General features: G+C 44.4%; 1 protein-coding gene and 1 long non-coding RNA gene across 2 annotated transcripts; one reads left to right on the top strand and one right to left on the bottom strand.

Moving 5' to 3' along the window:
- Positions 1,711 to 27,248, bottom strand: LOC110430955. The gene is made up of 6 exons (XM_021449232.1): positions 27,183 to 27,248; positions 11,191 to 11,352; positions 8,688 to 8,771; positions 8,507 to 8,537; positions 2,188 to 2,259; positions 1,711 to 2,099 (listed from the first exon to the last, which is right to left on the bottom strand). Exons 1-6 carry the CDS (start codon positions 27,246 to 27,248, stop codon positions 1,978 to 1,980), a joined length of 537 nt encoding a protein of 178 aa, XP_021304907.1. The 3' UTR covers positions 1,711 to 1,977.
- Positions 3,518 to 4,218, top strand: LOC110431402. The gene is made up of 3 exons (XR_002448900.1): positions 3,518 to 3,821; positions 3,897 to 3,950; positions 4,135 to 4,218. It is a non-coding gene; the product is annotated as an uncharacterized LOC110431402 (long non-coding RNA).

Below are 27,877 nucleotides of genomic sequence, written 5' to 3' on the forward strand. Positions count from 1 at the left end.
CTAGTAGAGTAAACGTTGTTATTAAGAGAATTATATAATGTGTTGTGTCCAAGGGAAATTAAGGAATGCATCATGAGCTGCTGTGATTTTAGATGAGAAGAGAGGAGGCGCCATGGGAGAGAGGAAGAGACACGGCTGCTGTTGCATGCAAACTAATGGAGTAAATGTTGCTCAAAGGAGAGGATTAAAGAGATGTATAACCTTGGGAATTAAAGGAAAAACAATTAGTAGATGTTATTTTTGTGCTGCATGAGACAAAAGGGAGCAAGTGTGGGGGTGCAGCCAGTGAGAATGAATGGTCGCATGCCATTAGAAGGAAAATAAATGGAGGACTAAAGTGGGTCTAGGAAATTAAGAGAAAGGAAAGAAATGATTTATCTATTTTTTGCATGAGTGGGGAATTGCGTGAAGACATTAGAAAAATGGTGGCCAGCCATCTTTTTCCTTTAGTCATTAGGGGCATTAGTGCTTGGTTAAAATAGAAATTGCAGCTGGTAAAGGAGACTAAAGTGGTGGATTTGCTAGGGAATTAAGGGGGCAAACATTTGATGCTGAAAGTTTTTCATGCAACAAAGGAGGGGCGACTCGGGTGCATGGCTACGTGTGATGGATGCCCAACAATTTTTGTCCTCTTACCCATGCACTTAGGGAGAAACAGATAAGAGAGATTGATCAAGGGGGAAAGTAAAGAAGGTGAGCAAATGGTTTAAAGTGTTGTTATCTTTGCATGGTACAGGGAAGAGAGGCCATCAGTGTTAATGCTACAAGAAGAGAGGGGTGTTGGGCTGGTTTGGGCACGGCCCAAAGTAAGAGAATAGACTCATCTTGATCCATTTAGTTAATCAGGGGAGAAGTTTGGGTTCCCATGATGGGATATATTAGATATGATAAAAGATTGGTTTGAAGAATTTGTGGACTCCAAAATAACCAAGATCTTGAGAAATAAAAATTGGAGAGAAAATGAGAATGGGTCATGCTAGAATTTTGTAGGTTGCCGGTGGAAGACCCGATTGGAGTTTTAAATATTGATATGGTGTTTAGAGAGATGAAGTTGGGATCAAACCCTAGGTGCATCTTGAAAACAAGTAAATTCATTTTTCACACATAAACACAATGCAAAGGCATGAATGCAACAACCCACTAAGTTGTATTGGAAAAATTTTAGAAACTCACATTTTCCACTATCTAGAATATCAACAACTTAACTAAAGTTGGAAATCTTTTAGGAAAATGATAAAACCATTTAATGTCATTTAGTGTTTTCTAAGTCACATTCTAAAATAAGATTTTTGGGGTGTGACAACGGTATAGGTTTTTGCATATGATTCTCAGATCCATAACCTGTGTAAGAAAAACAGCTACTAGGCGATGCAATATAACTATATATACTCAACAGGTCTAGCAATATTAATGTACGGATTAATGGTAACTGAGTAAGATTTGACAGATTAAAGAAGCAACACTACTCAAATATTATACTTTTGACTGGACGTAGATTGACATCCCACCACCAGCGAACTTTCAGAGACACCCACGACAACCGAGCAACAGTTACAACAAATCCAAATGGAGCTGCAAAGGGCACATCAGGAGAAGGACAGGCTCACACAAGCCGCCACGGCAAATCAAACGGCAACCCCAGCTCACCAAATTGTAGAAGCGAGGTAAAAACAAATGCCCTGTGGACAGAAACCGAAAGCCTTCGTCCAGCCAAGTAGCTAAACACCAAATCATGATATAGAGGTCCAACTTATTAACCCATAAACCAGTCAACTAAAAGTTTTAAACCATAGTACCAGACCATCATCTCGATGGATGACCCACAAGTAGACTGAAGTATCAAGTGCATCACAACAAAGTATTAAGCCCCTGTACATCCCACGAGGCAAAGACCAACCAAAGTGTATCTCTTTCTCATGAGATGATCAGGACCACAACTGATAAGCTGGGACAACGACAATGGCTAGAAGGCAACACCTACTGCTCGCGAGGTGGAGACTGCTGGGGCAGCTGCTGCTGCTGAAACTGCGGTGGCGGGGGTGCCTTGTAGTAGTATGATGGAGGGTAGATTGTTGAACTCGGCTTCAGGGAAGGCCCACCTGCAAAATAAATTAACCATGAGTATAATATGGTTTTGATTGTCTTGATTCTCGAGGTCTGAAGGTAAAAACAAAAGGAGATATATACCTGAGGAGTATGAGCTTGTAGTAGATGGGTATCCCTGCTGGTATGGCTGGAAAGACGGAGCCTGGGAAACACCTGCAAGGCACAATTCAAGTCAGTCAATAGTTATTCAAATTTAAAAGTCAGCAAAGGAAGAAAAGTGTCAATGCTAGTATGACCGGAGACTAGTGGGCTTCGGTCTATGCTAAACTCAATGATAAATGCAAGAGACAATGATTTATACTTGTTCAAGCTGTTGAGTAGCGTAATACCCAAGTCCAGTTAGGTGTGGTGCCTTTGCATTGGGTTAGTATGATTTGATTGATATGTACCAGGGGGTGCGTCCTGCCTCTCTTTATGAAGTCGTGCATGGATCTAGTCCTAGTCTTTTATGACAGAAGAGTTCTAGTTCTATTGCAGAAGCTAACTTTCCTAGTAATCCGACTAGGTCGGTCCTTCATGTCATGGAGTACATGACACCTTGTCTCATGTCATCAAGAGGACCATGGGCCAGCCCAGGCCCCTATTAGGTAGTTGACCCTATAGGGAACCCCTAGGATCCTTGTCCATCAAGCGCTCAAGCATTTTATCATTGATCTTGGAAGTCTTCTTGAATCACCAGGTCTTGCGGAGTAGGAACGATTAGTATCTGAGTTCCTTCTAAGAGTAGTTATGAGGTGCCCTTTCAATAATCTTAGAAGTGTAGCCCCTTAGCCTCTTACTATTTTGCATACAGAGTTGGAGGGTCTTGTTTGCAATTCCTTTTGAAGAAATTTGGATGCATTCTTTGAGGATATGTATCCCGTAGCCCTAGAGTCGAGATCTAACTACTCGGTAGTTGATTGTAGGGCCTTTGTAGACATCCTCGAGGATGCAGGCTATCTGTAGTTGTTGAAATCAGTGACCGTAAACCTAGAGAAATAATTTGAAGTGTGTACTAAAAGCAAGCCCCTGAGCCAAGTGCTAGAGTCACATGCAAAATAGGACCTACTATGTCCTTGACTGACCTAGTGTACTATAGAGTCATATGGGTGTAGAGAATCTTGTCCTTTGTTACTAACACGACACATGCAGTCCACATGTGAATCCTTATCTCAACCCACGATGGACTCATGAACCCGGTTCAGGGTATGTGTATATCATGCTATAAATATCCCCTGACGAGTTGTATCCACTGCACCAACAATTGTAGTGTTGTAAGACTTAGGTAATAGTTTTTCAAATATAATTGTGGCTGAGATGTTGGAGCCCCAGAAGTAGCCCGCTATGCTTGTAATCTGCTTGCAACTAGAAGGATTCTTGTGATAGGGACTAGGAGATGGTTAGTCCCACGGAGAATAGAATGGCCTGTGACTGTAGCTAGAAGAATGCTTATGACATATGGATGGTACCATGTCTAGTAGTCCCATGCATGTGTAGTTCAATGTCTGTCCATTGTTGATCAGCTACGTGGCTCGAGTGAGCCTAGTCATCTGGCTTGGGTACACAGATGCTAGGAGGAAGCGTTGTTGTCGACTTAGTCAGCTACCCTAGACCAATAGGCGAGGTAAATAGAGATGAAGATGCAAGTAAAAAGCACCCCCTGAGTCTAGACCTAGCTATGAGGCAAGGCAAGGTGACTCCGAAGATGGCCTGCTATAGTAGGACTTCAAGAATGGGTAAGGCAAATTTTTGAGTAACTGCATAAGTTGTTGGTCAGCGCTTGATCTTGTTCAATGTCTTGTTTATTGCAGGTCATGGGCATCTAAAAAGCTCCAAGAGAGGAAGATAACCATCTTAGCAAAATAGTAAGTGTATTTGCCCAAAGCTTCTGTGACTATGCTATTGTCAAGTTTTTAATGGTAGCTGCCTTGTAGGATGCTACCACCAGGACAACACAGTTCATTGACATCCAATCTAGGGACTGGTGGTGCATCTGTGGTAGGTTCCAGAGCTAATGTGTTTACGGATGATGTCTCCTTGATGACGCAGGTGATGGGTGCTACCTTCATCCTGACTCCTAGTATGAAAAGGTTGAAGACTCTAAGTTTCATGAAGAAAGTGTCGTTTCGATAAGTTGATTGTGCCTTTTGATGTTATTTGTGGTTAATCATGCCCAAAACCGAGTCAAGTGCTTATCTCTGATAGAACTGTGCAAGAGCCGCTATGGGCACCATCTCCACTACCCCTAGAGGAGCCATCTCTCTACACTACTAGTGTAGGTAGCGTAGGCGGCAAGCCTAGCATCACAGCCACAACGAGCCACACCTTGCTAGAGATGGTAGTGCCAGTCTTCTCGTTCGGTGTTGGGTCTAAGGATGACTAAGAGAGCATGCACCATTTGTAAATGTTGTGCTTGTTGCAAGCAAGGCATTTGATAGTGCTCATAAGTTGAGGCACGCAGTAAGAGGATTACAAAGAAGGAAGCCCCAACTTTGAAGATACCCAACCTTGAAAGGCACACACTCCATTATATTTGTCTTTATGTGGTTGTTAATGTTTAGTTCATAAGTTGTAGACAATGCCCTTGTGCACTCATACCACATCTGATCATGTCCTTCTCAAAATAGAAATCTCCACTACTACCCTGAAATCCATCTTTTACTGTTTTGGAAATTCTTTGATGCAACACCCTTTCTTCATTGATTCCATCACGAAGGCCTAGCACTTTCCTCACCTCCTACCCACCCCATGCTGCTATTATCTGTTGACTTAAGCGCACAAGGGAAGCTACCAAAGGTTGGCTAAAACACTATGGTTCTTGCTCCCAGTGGGATAATGATTGCAAACTTGACCTCCGCCTACTTGATGCCATATGGAAGAAATCTGCCTACTCACCACATATGAACTCTTTCCTTGATCTATTATAGTGAAGCCCTAGCTCGTACTTTTAAAGAAAGCTCCTCCATTGGAAGAAAAGGACAAAAGTGTGTGCCAAGCTTGAGTGTGATTAAAACACCAAATATTTCCATGCTTGTGCCACTCAGTGCCTATGGAGGAATAATATTCTGGACCTTGAGCATGATGGACGTGTGGTCACTATGCATATACAGAAAGTGCAAAATCTTCTCAACTTCTTCACATACCTCCTTGGCACCGCATGCACACGTGTTTGGCACTTCAATTTGAATTTCATTTACACCAGCATGCCGTATTCACCCTTTTTCTGATATCTCCTTTGACATTTTGCAAATGCACCCCAACTAGACTAGGACTCGATGATTATCAGCCATCCTTCTACAAGTTTGTCGAGCATGTCTCTCTCACCATTTTTTCTCTCTTACAGTAGGCTTTCCACTCCCATAGTGCTGAGCTAGAACATATCAATCACTCATTCATTATTCTCATTCCAAAGAAAGACTATGTTCATACACCTTCTAATTTTAGTCCCATCTCTCTACTACATCATCAAAGCCATATCCAATGTCCTAACCATCTTCTTATAGCCGCTCATTCGCTTGCTCATAAGCAAGGATTTGTAAGAGATGTTGGAATGATTGATTGTATTCCATGTCTTGTATAGAGGTACATATAGGCAGTCAGGGTGGCAAGCAAGCCAACCACATAGGCACAAGATTACAACCGCAATTAAGAGAGAACTTAATATAATTACATTATGTTATCAATCCCTCATAGTTTGATTGGGAGCATGTGAATGTTTAGGCTGGATCAAAACTCTTGAAACACAGAGGTGGGAGGCCTTTGGTGAAGACGTCGGCATACTAGGATGTCATAGGGACATAAAGGACCTGAACCTAGCCAAGGGCGACTCGCTCCTAAACAAAATGGAGATCAATCTCAATGTGCTTCAGGCATTGATGCTGGACTAGGTTGGTGGAGAGATGAATTACACTGTCACGGTAGACCAATGTGGCATGATGAGCTAGGTGGCAAAGCTCCATGTGTAACTAGCGTAGCCAATAAGTTTTAACAACACCATTTTCCATGGCTTGATACTCAGCCCTTGCACTCGACCGGGAGACTGTATGCTGTCCGTGGTGATCGCAGTGGCCCCTTGCACCCGCTAGTGGTGCCCCACTGAGATGTTACCTGTCCTGCACGCATCCATGGGTGGTTACCATCCAGATACAATTGTATGATAGGTCTATCCGCATCTGCCATGCTAGTGTTGGGCGTGGACGGGACATCAAGAGGCCATGCGGAGGGAGGTGTGGAAAACAACTAGGCAGAGGGCAATGATGGTGGTCTTGCCTCATGCTCGATCTCCTCTAGCAGGAGATGAGTTTGAGCCTCCACAAACTTCAAGAACAAGTGATGCATCTTGAGGATGGACACCATGTGGTGGAACTAAATGTTCAAGCCATGGAGGAGCATGATGACCATCAACTGATTGAGTCATCAAACTCGATGAGGGAGGTGGCCATGGACTCGAGGCGGCGACAGTAGTTGGTGATGTTCATGGAGCCTAGATAGAAGTTGCAAAATTGTATCTCAAGGTGGAGCACATGGGACTCATGTTGGCCGAGGAACTTATCCTTGAGATACCACTAGGCTCCATGAGTAGAGATCTATCGCAGCATTAGTGATTGTTGCAGGTCATTGGAGACGGTGCCATAAATTCACGTCAAGGTGGTGCAGTCTGTTTGCACCCACGCTAGGCATGAGGGGAAGGACTCATCCTCAAGAACAAGGTGACTTAGGGCATATTTGCTAGGACGATGAGGAACAGGCCACACCACTTGCTGTAGTTGTTGGTGGCCTAGTCGAGTGCGATGGGGATCAAGACATGGACATTGATAATGGCGGTATCCTGCTCCTAGAGAGCCTCATGGGTGGACTCATACATGTCCATGGTAGCGGCCGGAGGCATGCCTCCTTGACCGAATGGGCCTCCTTGGTGTGACAAGTGGCCTTGATCTGCTCACCGCAACAATGGTATATAGCCTCCTAGGCAGTCATGGCCATGGCAGCATCATCATCTAGCATCAACAAAGGAAGGGCAACACATCAAACTGGTGGTTGCAGGAGCACTAGCAATTGGATCGGTCACAATGTCGGAGTCAGGGACGAGGCAGGGCGAGTGGATCGGTGACAAGCTTTGGTGCGGAAGTGTAGCAGATCGTAACCACAAATGATACCATGTAAGAGTGATTGGAACAATTCATTAGATTTCATATCTTGTACAGAGGTACATAAAGGCAGCTAGGGTGGCATGCAAGCCAACTGCATAGGCACGAGATTATAGCCATAATTAAGGGAGAACCTAGTATAATTACATTATGCTAACATGATCAATCTAGTGTTGATCATGTCAATTCAACCACTGTTTCTCTAACTCCCGGTGTGCTTGGGTGCTCAATCTTCTCACCTCTGATAATGAACAATCTTCTCGGTGATTGGATCATGTGTAGGGGAACAAAGCTTCACCAAGGGGATCCTATATCCTACCTCTTCATCACAATCGATATCGCAGAGGTCATTAGCGAGCGAGGCACAAGGGTGACAAGGGTCGAAGATGGTGATGGTGGTCGTGCCTTGTGCTCGATCTCCTCCAGCAGGAGATGAGTTTGAGCCTCCACAAACATCAGAAAACGGGCGATGCATCTTGAGGATGGACACCATGTGGTGGAATTGACCGTTCAGGCCACAGAGGAGCATGATGACCATTGACTGATCACTGATCGGGTCACCAAACTCGGCGAGGGATGTGGCCATGCACCCGAGGCAGCAGTAGTACGTAGTTGGTGATGTTCATGGAGCCTTGACGAAAGTTGCAAAATTGTGTCTTGAGGAGGAGCACGTGGGACTCTCACTGGCCAAGGAACTCATCCTTGAGATTGCACCAGGCACCACGAGCAGAGATCTGTTGTAGCATCAGCGACTGTTGCAGGTCATTGGAGACAGTGTCGTAGATTCACGTCAAGATGGTGCAGTCTTTCTGCACCCACGCCGAGCGTTGTTTTTCTTGAGCAGCACGACATTCATGCAAATTCACTAGTCGGTCGATGAAACACCGACAGGATGGTATCTAAGAGCTTGTATCCAATCACCCATTTCTGAGACCACCTAGTTTCTTTCAAAAAAAAAGGTATGTACTAGAATATGAATGAAATTTAAAATTCTATGTCGTCCATCACTAGGATGATACCTAAGAGATTGTATCCCATCAGTACTGCATTATTCAGAATTTATGACCACAGGGAATCACATATCCACATACATTCTATGTTGGCCATAGTTAATCTTCTGTAGGGTTATCTGGTAGTTATGAAAGCCCATCATATTTTATCTGAGATGATAATATATTACTTACACCAATGGGGTAAGATATTGCGGACAATATATTATTCTATATACATGGAGCGAAGAATGAATGAAATTTCAAAATAGTTTAATTGCATACCAGAACACTGCTTAGCTGGATCAGCTGACTCCTGCAAGGACAAATAAATTTGAACATGTGTAGTGTCAATTAATTTAACAACAGAAAAAGCTCTAAAGATAGACACATGGTAATGCCAACATATATAGTTCTAAGGAGTAAACTATATATGGTAGGTTTAGTTTGTTCAGAGAACTTATACCTTTTGTTTTTCCAACAGACAATCGAGATAATTAAGAACTTGTTTTTTTGAGCGAAATCTGCCATGCGTCTTATGCTTGTATGTCTACAAAACAGAAACATATACAATAGTTAAGAACATGGAGTTGTCTAAAAATAGTCTGACAACACTATGGCTAATATTACCATAGAATAGTGGGCATTGTTATCACATAATGTTTTAATCCCTCCACACATGATTAATAATATTCCATTATTGGACCATTAAAGGAGCAACTTAATTATTGTATTCTCATGTTTTGTAGTCATATATTTTTCAAATTTGTATATATATAAGCAGAATAGAAAGAGTGGACAAAATATATTCACATGTAATGTTTGTTTGTGGTAATGATAAAATAGCTTGGTGAGACAATTTCAAAATTTAAACTTGTCGGTGCCTTTTTTATAATTAGACTACCTAGTAAAATGGCGTGGCTAAAACATAACATCAATAATTATATCGGAGATCTCAATAATAGGACCACAATCACAGGGAACAAATGTAAGTAAGATTCACCATGAATGCACCATAGTAGAGGGTTTTCACAGTGATTAGTCAAGACAATGGATGAAAACAAGATAAATATGTGTAGCTCAGGAACACGAAGACACAAAGGAATTGTGAAAATTGGTTAGACCAATATGGTAGCATCTCTGTTCCAAATAGAAGTTACAAAATAAATGGATATTGAAAGCAAGGATTTAAAGTCCAGTTCTTTTGTCCTTAGGCACCAACTTCTTCCTTGGAGGCACATATCATGGCTTCCATCTTGCATCTTGGGTTCTTGGTAAGCACCTAGTCCATGCTAGAATGGGTGATGTCAGCATCAGTGGTGTAACGCTCCTCCTTGTAGGCATCACCTTAGAAATTGGCAGGATATCTCAGTTTTGTTATAGCTGTGGGCAATGGTCTTTTGTCTATCAAGTGGCGGCATGTTGGTTTCATGGTCATAGTTTCAATCAACTGGCTGATGGAGTGATTTTTTCATAGGTTGGCTTTAGCTTTGATTCTACTCTTTTTATTATTTTTCTACTGATTGTAATGTTTTATTTCACATGTAACTTTGGACATATGCAGGTAGTTGTAATCAGTTTCATCTAATGCATCCTAGGAAGAGGACAAACCAAAATTTCATTCATTGTCTAAAAAAAGATTCAGGTTGTGCACACACCAATCTGAATATGGATAGATCAATCAGCAAATTGTATTTTGATAGATCCAAAGAAAAGGTTATATAGCCTGATAAATTCCAACATATATGCCCAAAATCATTTCAAGCATTGGAACAGGATGGTAACTACTAATCATAGGCTAGATGAGATGGTGACATTTTAGCAATGGTGGTCGTTGCATATAGACTCGTTAAACATGAACACAAATCTCTCTAAGCTCTGATAAAATCAAATACCTACATAAGAGAATAGGCCAGGGATGATGCTAGTTTTGTGAGGTAATTTTTTAGATAAAGTTGATGGCATGGAGGCTAGGGTGCCTGTGCTATCATAACTAGCATGTGGAAGGTGACCATCAGGGCAAAGTCGAAGCTGCACCACTGACATTCAGAGTTAACTGCAAAGGGATATATGTGTAGCATGGGTAGAGTTCCTTAGAGGTCTCAGTTTTTGGGATAATAAGTGCACTGGAGTTATGTTGGTTGATTAGCAGTGATGAAAATGTATACATAAGGTTGGATTATTGTATGGCGGAAACTGATTTGATGTTATATAGGCAGGAACAACACTTTCTCAATGCTGAAAAAAGAGACTGAGAACCTTTCTTTTCTCTCCATATGAACAAGATAAATTGGTTGACCACTCTTAAGGGGCAGGAATTAATTATATGTGCCTCTTAGCAGGAGAAACATATTAGTTTTTCAGGCATTTGATGAAGTATGAACATATTTAGTTGATACCATCATCAATCATGCTTTGCTGATTGTTAGAATATAGTGATAATATAAATCTGACTCAGCAAACAAGATATCAGAAAGACCAATGACATTATATTAGTATAATCCTACCTTTGGTTTTTTTCCATTGTCAAGTTGATTTGTTGGCAGACCTCATGTGAACACGAAAATATATATTTTTGTTTATAGAATCTAGCAAACTTGAATCAGCAATGACCTGGGGCGCATCTTTTGAGTGTATATTACTAGATTTTACAGTGAAGAAAGTTACATCCCGGTAACAAATAATATATAGTTACTAGCAATAAATTTCATATAAACTTTTTGAAGTGTCAAATATGATGATGTTACTAAATCAATGTTGAGTAAATAATTCCATAATTGCAAAAACAAATTATAATAACCCCACATTCCATTTGGAGACATTCAGAAATAAATCATTTCTTTTGTACACTAGTAGGTAAGGATATCTTGACATAAAACATCAAACAAATATCAAAACATGGAAAATATTTTATATAAAACAGAAATTGATAGTATAATGAAAAAACTAAGGAAGGAATGAGTCATTACTAAATCAACCCTGCCATCTTCCCTGCAGCTGCGAAGAACCTTCCATCCACCATGATATGCTGGATGCAACAGAATTTGTCTTGGCGTGCAGACAACATGTTCCCCCATATCCGCTGTAGTCAAGGGCTCAATATCGAGTGGTGTATCACTTGCATTCATGTTCTGTACAACATATGACAAATGAGAAGGATACAACAGAAATAAAAAGCTGAACAAGTGCGATATATACCTACTACACCATATGAGAGGTTTTTTTAGACAACTTGAAAACTCCTGTGCCTCATATAGTATTATCAGAAATTATGTGTATATGTTTACAAGTGTTCCATCACATATTTCATAGAGTATCATCCATTTAATGAACTCATGGATGCTACAACTGGAGTTCTATTGTATATAGATAAACATGACCATGAAGTGTATGCTAATTTCTAGAAAAGTTCCAAATGTTGGATTTACGGTGTTGCAGGTGCCAAAGATGTTAGCCTATTTATGTAATTTTGGTGCTCAGAGGACGACACTCCATCTAGTAAGTCAGCATTGTTGGGGGCAGTTGTGCATTTTTGGGTGGTCATTCCTTGGATGTATCCTTAAATGAAATGTCTGCCTCTGAAATTTAGCATTTATTTTGAGAGGCAACAACATATTTTGACCTCCTCTGCTAATAGAAAGTTTTGTCTCCTAAAATCATTATTGTAGTACGTAGGCCATTGCTAGGGGTAGTTGTGCTGGGAATGTGCCCTAGAGGTAATCATAGAGATGATGATATTACAATTGTATCCATGACATATATTATCAGTTAGATGAATATCCATTATAGACAAACTTGTATTGATTGACAATTATGTGAATTGTTTGTGAAACTCTTTTACTTGTATGGTTATTCTAAAGTTGTCCATGATCAGAGTTCGTGTGAGGACACACATGAATTTAGATTAGCACATGTATTAGTTGATGACTATGTTTCACAAGTCACAGACATAGAGATGTCAAACTAATAATGTGGGTACATGTATGACATGGGGCTGGACTGACCAACATGAGATGTTCTTATTATCTCTTTATATATCATGTACGTTATGTCCTTAGACCTGAGACTGTTGTATGTTCTCAAGATGTGAAACGACCTAATTAGGGACTATTAAACACTACTCCATAACAGGGTAGTTATAAAGGTGGTCTTCGGGTTTGTCGAGAAATATGTTGTAAGACATAGATGATCAAGATGGAATTTGCCCCTCTATGTGAGAGAGATATCACTGGATCACTCAAGTGATTGGATCAACAAATGCATGGTCGTGCTTGGGTTAAGTGTTAACCCACGAGTTGGACCAAATATCGTGTGGCAAGGGAATAACATGTATGTGGATGTAGTGGTTCGTTTGATATGATCTTTGCGTGTGTATAGGAGTTGTCACGCCTTGCTAGAGGCTGAAAGCCCTAGTTTGGTTTTGGATAATTGATGAAACCCTAAGTACTAACCTCTATACTAAGTGTGTGTAGACTTAATAAGGTTGGTACATGCCAAGTGATGGAGCAAGTGATGATCATGGTGATGATGGTGATGACCACAAGATGATCAAGTGCTCAACTTAGAAAAGAAGAAAGAGAAAAACAAACCCTATGGAGATCAAGGCAAAGGTTTTGGTTTTAGTGATCAAGACACCATAGAGGGTGTGATCACATTTAGGATAGATAGTCGTACTATAAAGAGGGGAATTCTTTGGCTAAGCAGTTATCAAGTGCCACTAGGTGTCATTGTTCATGTGCATGCATTTAGAACCTAGTGAGCTAACTTAACTCCTTCGAAGAAAATGATTGTGAAAATGCTAACACTCGTGCACATGTTGGTTTACACATTGTGGTGTTGGCACACTTTGAGAAGGGTGTTGAAGTTTGAAGGGTTGAGAGAGGACGGCGCTTTTCGAGAAAATGAAGTGCATATTTTCTATTGCGCCGGAGGGAAATTTGGTGAAGTCGCGGGAGTGTTTCTCGCTGAGAAAACACTCACCGGACGCTGGCTCAGAGGCACCGGACGCTGTGTATGAGCGTCCGGTGTGCAGACAGTGCCTGGCCCAGCTAGGGTAAGGCACCGGACGATAGGCACCGGACGCTGGCTTGAGCGTCCGGTGGTGTGCGTCCGGTGTGCGTGCGTTTTGCGACCCTCTCTGCGCATGGGTCTGGTGAGCACCGGACGCTGAGGGTGCGTCCGGTGGCTTGCGTCCGGTGAACCTGCGAGTTTGCGGAACTCTCTGCACATGGGTCCGGTGAGCACCGGACGCTGAGGGTGCGTCCGGTGGCTTGCGTCCGGTGCTCTGCAGGTTACCGTTAGGCTCTGACACGCGGCTGTTGTTGGAGCACCGGACGCTGGTGTTGAGCGTCCGGTGCCCCTTTAAGAGCGTCCGGTGACCCCGAGTTTTTGCCCAGTGAAAGAGCCAACGGCTCTATTTGTTTGAGGGGCTATAAATACGTGTTTGGCCGGCTTGGGGCTCACACTCTTGGCATTCTAACATACTTGACATCCTTGTGAGCCTAAGCAAACACCTCCCACTCATCTCCTTCTTAGATTATACATCTTTGTGAGATTGGGAGTGATTCCAAGTGCATTTGCTTGAGTGATTGCATCTAGTGGCACTTGGGGATCGATTTAGCTGCGGTTTTCTCGTTACTCTTGGTGGTTGCCGCCACCTAGACGGCTTGGAGCAGCGAAGGAGGATTGGCACGAGTTGGTGATTGTTCGTGGCCATCTCCTGGTGATTGTGAGAGGTTTGTGCCTACCTCGGCGGAGAGCCAAAGGCAACATTAGTGGATTGCTCGTGTCATTGAGCTACCTCACTTGTGGGTAGGTTCTTGTGGTGTCCTAGTGAGGACGAGGTTCGTGCTACACCTCTTAGCCACCGAACCACCAAGTGTTGGTCGACACAACGGGGACGTAGCGTGCCGGCAAGCACGTGAACCTCGGGAGAAAAATCGGTGTCTCAATTGTGTTTGATTGGCATTCTCCCGGTGCTTGATTGTTTATATTGGTGATTGGTTCATCCCCTACACGACGGTATAAATATCTCATCTTATCTTTACTTACCGCAAACTAGTGTAATTAGTTTAGTTGCTTACTTTGACTTGTGTAGCTTAGTTCTCTAGTGTAACTTGTGAAGTCTTAGTTCTTGTGTGCATAGAGATCTTAGCAACTTGAATTGTTGGGTAGGTGGCTTGCAAACACCCCTTTAGAGCTAGAGCAAAAAGCTTCGCTTTGTTATTTACTAACCTTTTGCTCTAGTGAGTTTGTAGAATTCTTTAAATAGGCTATTCACCCCCCCTCTAGCCATATTAGGACCTTTCAGAGGCCGCTGTCAACTATTGGGCAAGTAGGAGTACTCGGCCCATGTCTATATGTAGGTGAACCCATAGGGTCGCATGCTTAAGGGACTGGAAACCTAATTCGAGTTGGACCCGAATTAGATAAGGCTTAGGGTTTTCTAATTGGGCCTCCGACTTGGGGCTGATTGGAGAATGCCTATATAAGAGAGGGAGGGGCGCGGACAGGGTTAACTCACTCCATTAGGCAGCTGCCGCCGCTCACCCACGCTCGCGCCATTGCTCCTTGCGGACCTAGCAGTCCGAAGGCACAACGCTTTTTTCCCGCACGTGTGGGATACCTCGGAGGTGCTGCATCTGGAGCACAAGGACGAACCACGGGAGAGGGATTGGTGTGGTGGACGACCACGCAACTGCACGACATTGCTACTACGCGCACGACTACAGCGAGTCGCTTCCGCTACACCTGTGCATCTAGTGGTAATCCCGTAATCTATAACTAGCAGTTGATCCTATTTTATGAGGTCAAAATTTTTGTTTCCTAGCTAGCGTAGCGTCCTCATAATCCATCAAGTTGTGCATGAGCGGTCATGGAATAATTTTTTTTCAAACAATTTGTGGGGGAGATCACCACCTTCTTTTTCATTGACCGAGAGTGCAGCAGAGCACGGTACAAAATACAACCAGGAGCGAATATACATTGACTCGACGGGCTTGTCTGACACCGATGATTTTCCTAGTCGCCCCTATACCCACTAGCGATCTTTATCTGGCTTAGACCTTGATAAAAATATGTGCGATCTCGGTAGTATGGCATCCCAGTTGCAGCAGTCCAACTATCTCCTCAGACCTCACTCCATCCAACGGTCCATTCGCTGGCCCAGAATACCAAACGTTGTCTTGCCTCCTTTCTCCGCTACCTGGTCGCACCCTTTCATATTCATTATTCTCGCATTGCAAAACCTCAATGGGGGCATTTAGCCGACACCTACCGGACAACGCACAGTAGCACAACTTATCAGCGGCTGCCAGAAATAAGCACCATGGCCTCCATGCTCAAGTTCGCATCGGCTGGACGAGGTATCCCGAATACCCCAATTTGCAATTGGTAAATAATGATCAACTGATCATGTTTTTATTGAGAAGTATTAGGGTAACAGGCCAAGTTTTATCTTTTCAGCTATACAATTCTAACTCAGAAATCAGACACTACATTATGTTCCTTGCATTCTATAACACTCCAAAATTTTTAATTTTGGATTGTTATTAGAAAATACTAAATTAAACAAGGATTTAAAATTTTTTGTAAAATATTCCAAGATTTTATTCATTGTTGTTATTATAAAAGGAGAAAAATGTGGAATTTTAAAACTCTTATAAAATTAAGTGAAGGGTGTTTTGTTTTGTTATTGTGTGTTTTGTGCCCTAGTTTTGTTTGGCTTGTCTCAGAAAAATGAATTAGAAAATTTCCAGCGAGCCACGATTAAGTCCTTTCGGTTTTCGGAAAAATTAAACACTAAAAGTCCTTTCTGAAAACTAATTTATAATTGAGTTGAAAAACAATTTAAAAATGTGTTATTAAGAAAATATGTTTTGTTCTAAAAGTAGTAAGGAAAACAAGCTCTTAAATAATCTCAAATTAGGAATTAAAAAGGGTTTTGAAATTTGGTTTAGTAAAATAATTTAGAAATCATGTTTATAAAAGGAAAAAGGGAATTTCTTCCTCTCTGGGCCGTCCCATTCTTCCCCGGCCCAGCTCCCTTCCCCCCCTTCTCTCTCTTGCCGCGTGGGCCGCCAGCGCTTCTGGCCCAGCTCGCCCGCGCACCAGCCAGGCCGCGGCCCAGCCCCCACGGCCTGCCTCCCTCCTGCGCGCCTCCCTCTTGGGCCCGGCCCAGCAGTGCCATAGCCCAGCAGCAGCCGTGCAGCCCGCCTCGCCTGAGCCGCTGCCACGTGGGACCCTCCTGCCAGCCCGCACCGTGCCGCTGACGCCCCGACCCCACCTGTCAGCCGCGCTGGTAGTCCCCTACCTCCGGCCGGATCGGAGCCGGACGCAACCGCCGCCCCGGTTTCCGTGGGCGCGCAAAACGAGGATCGCCTCCACCTATTTAAGGGCACCCGGCCGCCCGACCCTCCCCGGTCCACGGTGGACCGGTGGACCAGCCGCCACCGCCCATGTCCACAGGCGCGGGCCGTGGACCGGCCAGTCCAGTCGCGACACGTGGCCGGTCAGCCGGCCACAGCCCGTTGACCCCGGCGGTTTTGCGAAAAAGTCCCTGCACTTTTCGGTAATTAACCCGCACTCCACTCAGTTCAAAAGTATTTAATTTAAAGCCCTTGACTTTTCTGTTTTAGCCCCTGCGCTTTAGGGAAATAGTGCCTGCAGTCCAAATACTTTTAAAAATCAGTTTTAATTATTTAAAATATGAAAAATAGTTCTACCTATTCACAATTTTGCCACTGACCTAGTTTTGGCCATAAAATCCACGTTTTAACTCCGATTGAGGCCGTTCTTGTCGCGTTAGTTTCGTATCGTCATAAGCTACGCTTTAGCAGTAATAGTTACCTCGTTTGACCATTTAGGTTTTCACCATAAATACAAAATGATTAATGACTAACTAAATGCCCGTTTAATCTACAAAAGCAATTTGTTTATAACTTTAGTTCTCGTAAATAAATATTAATGTTATTAATACCAACATAAATACCTTTTTAATTGTGATCTAGTTAATCTGATCTCATATCATAAATGCCTTGTTTAACTTATAACACAAATTCCTTGTTTTCTAATTATAAATAGTAAAGTGACTTAAATGATGTAGAATGGTTCGTAATTTGGTTATGACTAAAGTTTAACTCCAACTTTTATAATTCTTTTATAATTTGGTCAACTCAACTTTCAGATATTTCTTTGAATAATCCATCATCTGTTTTCTTAAAATACGATCAACGTATAGTCGTCTTTTCCGTTTCGCTTCGAACCTCGAAAGTCGTGTCCGTTTAACGATAGCTCCGTTCTCAATCGTTCTTGCGTTGTCACGATCGTAGCAATAAGTCGTGTCGTTTAGTGCGCTCTTTCTAAGCTGTTCTTTTGATTGATGCTTGTTCTTAGTCATGATTGTTTGTTTGTCTGTTTGTGTTGCTTGGTTGCTACGAGTAGAAGAAGCGTGGTTCGTCAATAGTGAAGACCAGGAGTTGAGGACCGACAGTCGAATCAGAAGTTGGAGATCAGAAGAAAGAAGTCAAAGAATTCGGAGCAGATATACACTGGAAATAAAGGCAAGTGCAGACACCCTTTGATCATATTGTACCTATGAACTTTAAATACATTTACTTTCCATTGCATGTGTCTTAATACTGCAAACCCTAAGGACATGACTAGTCTTCTACTATATTCCTTGTATACCTGGGTTTATATATGGGTAGTATAGTGAACAGTAGATATGCTTAGTTGCTCTACTCATCTAATCTATATAATAATAAAAATAATGATCTTGCTTAATAAATTCTTCAATGATGATAAATGATTAAATGATGAACAATGGTCACTTCGGTGATGGAGATGTTGCGGTGCTTGCGAGCATCGTGGTTCGGTTGAGGACAGGGGGAGCGGGTACTGTTGGTGGTCCGGTTTGCCGGGCGTACCCGTCTCTGCTCTCCGTAAGGACTTAGTCAGGGAGCGGCCCCCTGGGACTTACAGTGCAGCTCCAAGCTATATGGGCTCTGGCTTGACTAATTAGCAGGACCTCCACTAGTAGGGTGTTACTTTCCGGGTAGGCGTGAGGAAGTAACTTGGGTAATGAATATTAAGTTAGCGGCTGCTCGGTACGCCATGGCTATGGGTATCGACTGTCGAGCGCCCCGGCGAAAACTTGCGAGTGGCATCCTATTAGTTGGACCCTGTGAAAAGTCTCGTAGTGAGACCCTGCCTGCTCACCTTGGAAGTGTTTTGGGGAGTCGCGACCCCGGGCAAATGGGAATCACGACTTGGAGTGAAAGTGCACACCTTTGCAGAGTGTAAAACTGATATATCAGCCGTGCTCACGGTCACGAGCGGCCCAGACCCTCACTTGATGAGCAAATTGGATTCACTGGATACTTGGAGGCGAAATTTGGTTGAGGTTGCTACCTCGTGCTTTGGCGGAATGGCTATTCCGTGTTGGCAGGATTGCTATCCTGTGTTCTAAATTGGGATTGCTATCCCATGACCTTAATGGGGTTGCTACCCCGAGTTACTATCTGAGGTTGCTACCTCGGTAATAATTATAATGATGATTAATAAAATTGTTAATATACTTTCATCTAATTAAGGGTTGGGATGCTTCACTCATATTTAGTAATAGGTTGTTTTAATAAAAGAATTGTAATAAAAGTGTACCAACTAAAAAGCTCACCTGCAGTTAAACAGTGTCAGCTTTTCCTTTGATTAAGCCTTGCATGTCATTATACTTTCCGTCTGTACTTGCTGAGTTCGACATGAACTCACCCTTGCTATTTCCCCCACACCCCCAGTGTGTAGTAAAGTGCTGCTTAGAAGAAGGATAAAGAGGTCATGGAGTTTTCTAGAAGCTTATGGGAAGTGCTTGGCGTACGGAGCCCCCAGTCAACCGTCCCTGAGAAGAATGGAGCCTAAGAAGTTTTAGCTACTGTTTCCGCGTACTCTGATGTTTGTAAGTGTTGTTATAAATACGTTTTCCGCTATATATAACATTGTTTCTGATATTTCTATTCTTTGTTGTATGTGTGGACTTCCTGGGCACACATATGACGACTCTGGTCTTATTTTAAAAGCCTGGGTGTGACACAGCAAAGTGCTCATTCATTTAGACCAAGATGCCAGGTATCTATATGCTACTTTAGCATGGCTTTGGGTAAGTAGTGACTTTTAACTACACTGATGAATAATGCTTGCACATTAGTATCTGCTATAATTTTTTTATTGTATGAATAATTTGATAGGGAATCAAAGAAAGCAGATTGGAAGGATTCTATAAAAAGAAAATTACCCCAGCCAGTGATAATGTGAATAATAATGGCGATACTTCATGAACAAGAAGAGATGGAGATGTCACTATACAAACACTAATTGTACTATTTAGCGCACTTTGCAGATATAATGAGAGGAGGTAAGTTTTCATGAGCTTCCTTGTAAGCTCACCTGGTTTTATATCTAATTAAATAGGTCAAAAGCTGCAAATTAGTCTGAATGTGAACTGGCAGGAGATCAAGATATGATCATTGGTTTCAAGAGGTTCCAGAGAAGTTCAAGCAGTGCATATCCTCAAGAGATTGAATTTTCTTATAAGTAGAGATTTTTCCCATGAGCTTGCAAGGAAGCTAGCCCTAAATCTTTTGAATCACAATAAGTTTTGGGATGTTGGCCTGCATTAGATAGTAGGCACATTGCCTAGAGAAAAGATGGAAAGGCATCCATCACCCTGAGTCTAGAAGAATTTCTGAGGGTCACAGAGGCAGCAAGTGACAGATTCAGGTCTTGCAAGTCGGCGAGAGGGATGTGAGACCATTAGTGAGAGTCTCGTAGACATTTTGGTTGGGCTTGATGGAGTTTGAGAACAAGGCGGGTATATGTCCGCAATGAATCTAGGTGAAAGCCAATTATCAAGCCAAAAATAGGTGGTTAGCCCATCGCTAACATGAACCTTGGTGAGCAACTTGAAGCGAGGCAGCTCCTCCCAAATGATCTAAGCATGGAAGGAACCACATGACTGCTTGACTAGATCAATGTCCACCCTGTCTAAGCAACCACAACTTGCATGGGAGAATGTCAACGCCAAGAAGTTTGTGGACAAATTTCATCAGAAGACAATGATTTTGATCTTCCAGAACCTGGATCCCATGTGATGAGGCAATTTGATCCATGGCATTTGTCGAATTGTCATCCCTAGTCTAGAGGAAGGCCCAATGTCTACTATCAATGGCATCTCTAATAGTCTTTTTTAGGAATCAGATCTCTAACAGTCTTAGCCCTTAGGGAGTAGCATAGCAAGCATGTAAAGCATTGCATGGAAAGTTTATCCCCCACTCTCCAGCCATAGCTAAGAAGCCTGGACTTCCACCCAGCAAGGTATCTATAAGAAGGCCAGGTGTGTGGGAACTGAGGTGACAACAGATCAGCAACCCAGGATGTTTGCCATCGATGAGGCCCTGAATCTTCGATGTTCATAGGGATGAACATCGATTATGGAAGTTGATGGTAAGACCCATGGCCCAGGACAAAGACCTAAGAGTGTTGCTCAGAGTACTAATGGCATAGATACCTCCGTCCACAAGAATGATGGTGTCATCTGTATATACTAGAGAACAGGAAATGGGAGAGATGGGCCAATTGGGTGGCATGGAGTCGGTGTGCGCATGATCATGCATTGCAAAATGTTCACCATGATAATAAATAGATAGGGAGAGATAGGATCCTCTTGTTGAAGCCATCGACGGCAATTGAACTAACAACTAGGCATCACGTTAAGTAGAACTGCCCATTCTGCTAGTGTCGATGCCGGAGCTCCATCAGGAATCAAAGCCATGTGCCTTGGAGGATGGCATCAATGCTACTCTAGTCCACATAATTGAAGGCCTTCTTGAAATCGAGCTTAAGGGCCACAGTGGCATAGTGGGAGCATGTCGCCTATGACAGCAGTTCAGGAGGTTTGCAACATAAACAAAGTTCTCAACAATATTTCACCCATGAACAAATCCAGTTTGGTTAGCATCTTTCTAGGTAGGGATGAGCAGCGGAAGGCGGTTAGCGAGGACTTTGTTGAATAGTTTCATGGGGCAATTTTGAGGGGATCTGAAGGCATTTGCAGTGTCCGCACCATCTTTTTTAGGGAGAAGGACCAGGAACGTGTGATTCAGCCCATCCAGATTCAAGATGCCATGGAAGAAGGTTTCAATGAGGTGCGTGATATCATTTTTTACAGAAGGCCAGATTGCCCCATTAAAGGAGAGACCAAACTCATCTGGGCCAGGGCTAGCATTTGTGTCTGTATCACATAAGAGAGCATTCGAAATTTCTTCCATAAAGAGGAGGTCATGGAGCTTTTTTGAAGCCCATTCACTGATTCACAGCAGCCTCACGGATTGGAGAGCATTTTCAATGTGGCTAATGAGGGGGGCGGCATTGTTCAAGGGCATTTACGAGGATCCGAAGATCGTGTAGAAAGGTGAAATGAGAGCCAACAGTTTCTCTATTGATCTCTGAAGTGTATATGTAGTGTTACATCAGAGTTGCGTTGGCAACCGTCTACATTACATCATGAGCGTGGGAGCATGGTCACCGCGCGCACACGCGGTCAAGGGCGTCGTGGCCAGCTATGCTACTGACTATTACATACATCCTCAACACCCCCCCCCCCCCGCAGTTTGATGGGTGATCGGCAGCACACAAATGCTGGAGCGAAAGTTCTCGAACGATGCCGTCGGCAGCCCTTTCGTCTTGATGTCTGCAAATTGCTCACCCGTAGGAACAAGTAGAATGCGTAGCTCACCCAACTGAACTCTTTCGCGAACAAAATGAATATCGAGTTCACTATGCTTCGTGCGCTTGTAGTGTACAGGGTTTGAGGACATGTATACTGCTGAGACATTGTCACAGGACACCATCGTGGCCTTGGAGATCTTGCAGTGAAGCTCACCAAGTAGCTGTCGTAGCCAAATAACATTCGGCAGCCGCATTGGCCACAGCACGGTACTCGGCTTCCGTACTGGATCGTGACACGGTCGGCTGCCTCTTCGATGACCAGGAGATCAAGGAGTCACCGAGATAAAGGCAGAACCCAGAGGTCGACCGCCGCGTGTCCGGGCACCCGGCCCAATGGGCGTCGAAGTATGCCATGACGTTGATGTCGGTAGAGGCACGCAGGTGAATACCGTGCGACGTTGTGCCACGTATGTACCGCAGTATGCGCTTGAGCAGCGTCCTGTGCGGCGCCCGCGGGTCATGCATGTGGAGACATGCTTGCTGCACGGCGAAGGCGATGTCCGACCGTGTCATCGTTAGAAACATACTGCAGCGCACCCGTGAGATTGCGGTACGCCGTCGCGTCATCCGTGGGTGGGCCGTCGGCGGAGAGTTTGTTCTTGGTGTCGATTGGTGTTGGGGCAGCCTTGCAGTTTGTCATCCCGACACGATCAAGGATGTCTTCCGCATACCGTTCCTGGGAGAGGTAAAAGCCATCCTTGGTATGCTTGACGTCGATGCCGAGAAAGAACCGCAGTGGCCCCATGTCTTTGACAGCGAACTCAGCTCGGAGACGGTCGATGATGTGCTGCAGCAAGGCTATGCTCGACCCAGTGAGGACGATATCGTCCACGTAGAGAAGGAGATAGGCAATATCTGTGCCATGACTAAGAACGAAGAGTGAGGAGTCAGATCGCGTTGCCTGGAAGCCCAGCGTGGTAACAAACCTGGCAAACCGAGTGAACCATGCGCGCGGAGCTTGTCGAAGACCATACAACGATTAGCATCAGCGAAGCCTAGGTTGTTGACAAAGTACATGTTCATGAAGATGCCCATGGAGAAAGGCATTAGAGACGTCGAGCTATTTTGTTGCTCACTATCGAGAAGCAGCGATGGTCAGGACAGTGTGAATGGTGGTAGGCTTCACCACAGGTGAGAATGTTTCCCCGAAATCTATCCCAGCACGCTGAGTGAGCCACGGACCACCCACCGTGCTTTATAGCGTTCCAGCGACCCATCCGGTTTCAGTTTGTGGCGAAAGACCCACTTTCCTGTGACAATGTTAGCACCGGGTGGCCGATCGACGAGACGCTAGGTACGATTGCGCTGAAGAGCTTCAAACTCAAGAGCCATGGCTGCTCGCCAGTTTTGATCCTTGAAAGCTGCGCGAGTAGTGGAAGGGATAGGTGAGATGACCGGCGTGGATGAGTCCTGACAAGTGTTCAGGGCATATCGAGGATTGGGCTTGAAAATCCCCGCCTGAGAGCGAGTATGCATATGATGAACCGCCGAACCGGAGCCAGTGCCGCTGGTATATTTGCTGGAGCTAGGGAGGGTGATGGCGTGGGTGTAGGGATGAAAACAGATCGGATACGGACGGATATCATTGATATCATATTTGTTTTTATATTTTTGGTCTGATTCGGATTCGAATACGGATAATGTCAATCATGTCGGATAAGATATGATTAGATGTCGACATCACGAATATACAATTTAAGTATTCGGATACGGATACGGTATCGAATGTTGAATATTCGGACTCGGATACGAACAGATCTAAACTCCTCTAAACGAATTCGGTCTCGAATACGGTCGGAAAATATCCATACCGTTTTCATCCCTACGTGGGTGTATGTGGAGCTGCCGCAGTTGGGGATGGTTGTGGTGTGGCACTGGACTGTGAGGGCTGTGGTGGTGGAGACGTTATGGGTGGGGGCTAAAAGACACGCTGCTGAACACGCTGATGAAGAATGACAGGTTCGTCAGGTACTGTAGCCGGTCCGGCTGCTGTTGATGGAATTGGTGGTGTAGAACGAAATGGGAATTGAGTTTCATCAAAAACATGGCAAGAAGTGATTACTCGACGAGTTTGAAGATCAAGGCACCGATAACCACGGTGATCAGCTAGGTACCCAAGATGGACACACGGCATTGATCGAGCACTCAGCTTATGCGGCATTGTTGATGACTGATTTGGATAGCACAGACATCCGAAAACACGAAGATGACTGTAAGAAGCTGGTGTGCTTAATAGGAGCTGGAATGGTGTTGCTTGGCCACTGGCTCGACAACAACGCTGATTGAGAAGGTGAGTAGCTGTGGACAGCGCTTCCACCCAATATGTATAGGGCATACTGGCATGGAGAAGCAGACTGTGAATGCAGTCGTTCAGAGTCCTGATGATGTGTTTGGCTGTGCCGTTTTGAGAAGATGTGTATGGGCACGATAATCTAAAGAAAACACCATTGTGTTCGAGATGATGATGAAATGCTATGTTATCAAATTCCTTCCCATTGTCAGTTTGAAAGGCAAGAATAGGTAATTGAAACTGGGTGTGAACGTAAGCATGAAAAGCAAGTAAACATGGAAAGACATCAGATTTATTTCTCAGTGGAAATGTCCAGACATAACGAGTAAGATCATCAATTAAAACAAGGTAGTATTTGAAACCACTGAAACTAGACACTGGAGAAGTCCACACATCAGTGTGCACAATCTAAAATGATACATAACTTACTGAACGGGAATCTGAAAAAGGAAGACGAACGTGCTTGCCGAGCTGACAAGCGTCACAAGTGGTTGGCTTGGTGGAGGTGAACTCAAGGTTGTGGAGCGTCTGTTGCAGCACGCGATGTCCTGGATGTCCCAAATGCTGATGCCAAAGCTCAACAGTAGGTGGAGTTGACGGTGGCGACGAGGGCCTCTGGCGTTGCTGGTGCCACAGAGGGTAGAGCTCGCCGTCACTATTACATCGGAGGATCACCGAGCGAGTGGGAAGGTCCTTAACAGAGAAACCGAATGCGTCAAATTCCACAGAGACATTATTGTCACGAGTTAACAAACGAACAGAAACGAGGTTCTTGACAAGAGAGGGACCTTAATAGAGAAACCGAATGCGTCAAATTCCATAGAGACATTATTGTCAAGAGTTAATGAACAAACAGAAACGAGGTTCTTGACAAGAGAGGGAGAGACTAGAACATTGGACAGGGAAAGGGGTGTTCGGCTTATGGGAATGATGGTGGAGGCACGATGAGTTACTGGCAACGCGGCACCGTTGCCTATTGTGATCGGAGGAGAATTATAACCTGGGGTAGGAGAGAAGAGATTACCAGCATTGGAAGACATATGAGAGGAGGCTCCGGTGTCCATGAACCACTCAGCAGGCTGTGGAGGAGTCGCCGAAGAGTTAGTCGCGTTCAGTGTGGCGAGCAGTGCCTGATGTTCCATGGATCCATGGGAGGAGGTGGTGGTGTGATGCCGGAGGAGAATGAGGGTTGATCGGCGAAGTAGGCTTGGTGCGGCGAGGACCCAGACGAGGATCGAGGACACCAACTGCTGGGACACACTATGGCATGGACCAGGCCGGTCCACTGGTTCTGACCCGGTGTCCAGCTTGTGGGAGGCCGAGGGGATGAGGAACCGCCTGGATGTGACCACGCCCACGACCGCGGCCACGTCCGCGTCTGGTGTCTTGGCGGTTCGGCGCGCCATGAGATCCGCCGGAAGACTTGGGGGCGGTTGTTGCGGAGCTAGATCCGGAATTGGTGGTGGAGTTGGAACCGGAGTCAGTCGAGGTGGGTGCGGTTGGATGAGGGCCGCCAGTGGTGAGCAAGGCGTGCTGCGCCGCCGACTTGGCATGCTCCTTGTCGTACTGCTCCTCCAGGAGAAGGTAGGAACGCGCCGAGAGGAAGGTGTGTGGCGGCTGCTTCGACGTGATCGTAGAGATGGCATGACGATACTTGGAGCTGAGGCCACGCAGCATGTTCAAGACCTGGCTCGTCTCACGAATAGACTGGCCGACGTCGCGGAGGGCATCAGCAAGCTGCTTCAGGCGGCCGGTGTATTGAGTGATATCCATGTCACCTTGCACCAAATTTCGAAACTCCGCCTCCAGATAGACAGCACGATGGAGCTCGTTGTCGCGGAATTGCTTGCAGATGGCAGTCTAGACGCGGTAGGAAGTTGTCTTGGGCGCACGAACGATGTCACGAACATCCTTGGCGATGGAGATGTACAGCCAGCTCAAGATGCACTGGTCACGTAGGCGCCAATCGGGATCATGGCGCTGGTCGGAGGTTGGCGGAGAAGAGACATGGGAAGTGAGGCCGAACTTGCCGAGGAACGCATCGAAGAAGCAGCGCCACTCTTCAATTAGTTCGGCGCAGCGAGTTCAAGGATGACCGGAACATGAGATTTGATGTTCACAGTCTGGAGCATAGCGGTGGGAGGGGTGGTTACAGCTGGAGTGTTGGCATCTCCGTCAACAGAGGAGGTGTAGGAGGCGAGGGTGGTGGTCTTGGAAAGAGTTGTCGAGACCAAAGAGGGGGTTGTCGTCCATGGTGGGCATGGCGACGGAGGGGCGCATCGAGGCTGATCAGCGATGCGCAGTGGAGGAAGGGGATGGCGAGAAAGGAAGGAGGATCAACCTGTACTAGCTGATACCATGTAGAAAGGTGAAATGAGAGCCAACAATTTCTCTATTGATCTCTGAAGAGTATATGTAGTGTTACATCAGAGTTGCATCGGCAACTGTCTACATTACATCGTGGGCGCGGGAGCATGGTACTGCCTATTACATACATCCTCAACAGATCAGACTCACGCTGGTCAGGGGAACACCATGCTTTGGACCAGCATTTACACATGAGACAGCACTTCTTCATGCGCCCAAAGAAATTGTTGCTGGAACTGGAACCAAGCGAATCAGACCAGGTGTGGGTGAGGCTGCTCTTGAAATCGTTATGAAGCAGCCAACAATTCTCGAACTTAAACCTGTGTGACTTAGGGAGGTGGGTCGAAATAGACACCAAAAGTGGAACATGTGGTCTGAGGTATGTCTCTCGTTAGGGCAGAGAGATTGATGCCGGGGGAAAAGCTAGTCCCAAGCATCATTAACAAATAATCAATCTAGCTATGGAAAAGTAATTCATTCATAGATCTAGCAAAAATAAGTAACTTCTTGATTTCATAAGCGTACCTGCATAATTTCACCTCCTGATTGCCGCAAAATCGAGAGCTGTTGCATCACTGTTATGCGAGACATCCTTCTAGCAGGGAAATTTGTAGTAAGATAAGAGCCTACTTCAAATGGAGAAGGAAGAAGACTCACAATACGAAGAAGAAGAAGGGAACCATACAGCTAAAAGGCACACCCTTAAATATATCTATAAGTTAATATATAATTTATTATAGCATTTCCAAAGATTTTTGTGTATTTAGTAAGGCATAATGACTAGTCTTCAAGCAACCCATAAAAAGCTGTCAAAACAGTTGTCTTCTTCCTGCTATACAGTATATGGACATACATGGCACCGGTACACACATGTCACATGCAATTGGTGAGATAATATGTTTCTTGGCGGGCTAATTTATGTCACCAACTTTATTTGTTCTATGCCATTTCTTTACTTATGAATGGTTAATATTACTGATGTTTGAACTGCGAACACCTGAGACCATATGATTAGTAATGGAAAACAAAGAAATTTTGTTAACAATTCAAATAAAGACTAGTGACCACCAGTTTACAATAACATTGATTTGTATATGATGACTAGCAACGAATGAACACACAAACGCCAACAACTTCTTTCATTTTTCTAGGATTACGAGGGCATTTACAATTTGTAGGAGGATGAGTGTGTTGCCAGTGCCAGATCACTCCCCTCCTTA

The sequence above is a fragment of the Sorghum bicolor genome, chromosome 10 (assembly GCF_000003195.3).
Source record: "Sorghum bicolor cultivar BTx623 chromosome 10, Sorghum_bicolor_NCBIv3, whole genome shotgun sequence".
Classification (NCBI taxonomy): domain Eukaryota; kingdom Viridiplantae; phylum Streptophyta; class Magnoliopsida; order Poales; family Poaceae; genus Sorghum; species Sorghum bicolor.

Bases quoted from the DNA above. Each gene is read 5' to 3' on its own strand.
- LOC110430955 (XM_021449232.1), bottom strand. From the start codon at position 27,248: ATGTCTCGCATAACAGTGATGCAACAGCTCTCGATTTTGCGGCAATCA. The intron at 2,260-8,506 runs GTATGCAATTAA...TGTGCCTTGCAG, and splicing joins TCCAGCTAAGCAGTGTTCTG to GTGTTTCCCAGGCTCCGTCT. The intron at 2,100-2,187 runs GTATATATCTCC...TTTATTTTGCAG, and splicing joins TACAAGCTCATACTCCTCAG to GTGGGCCTTCCCTGAAGCCG.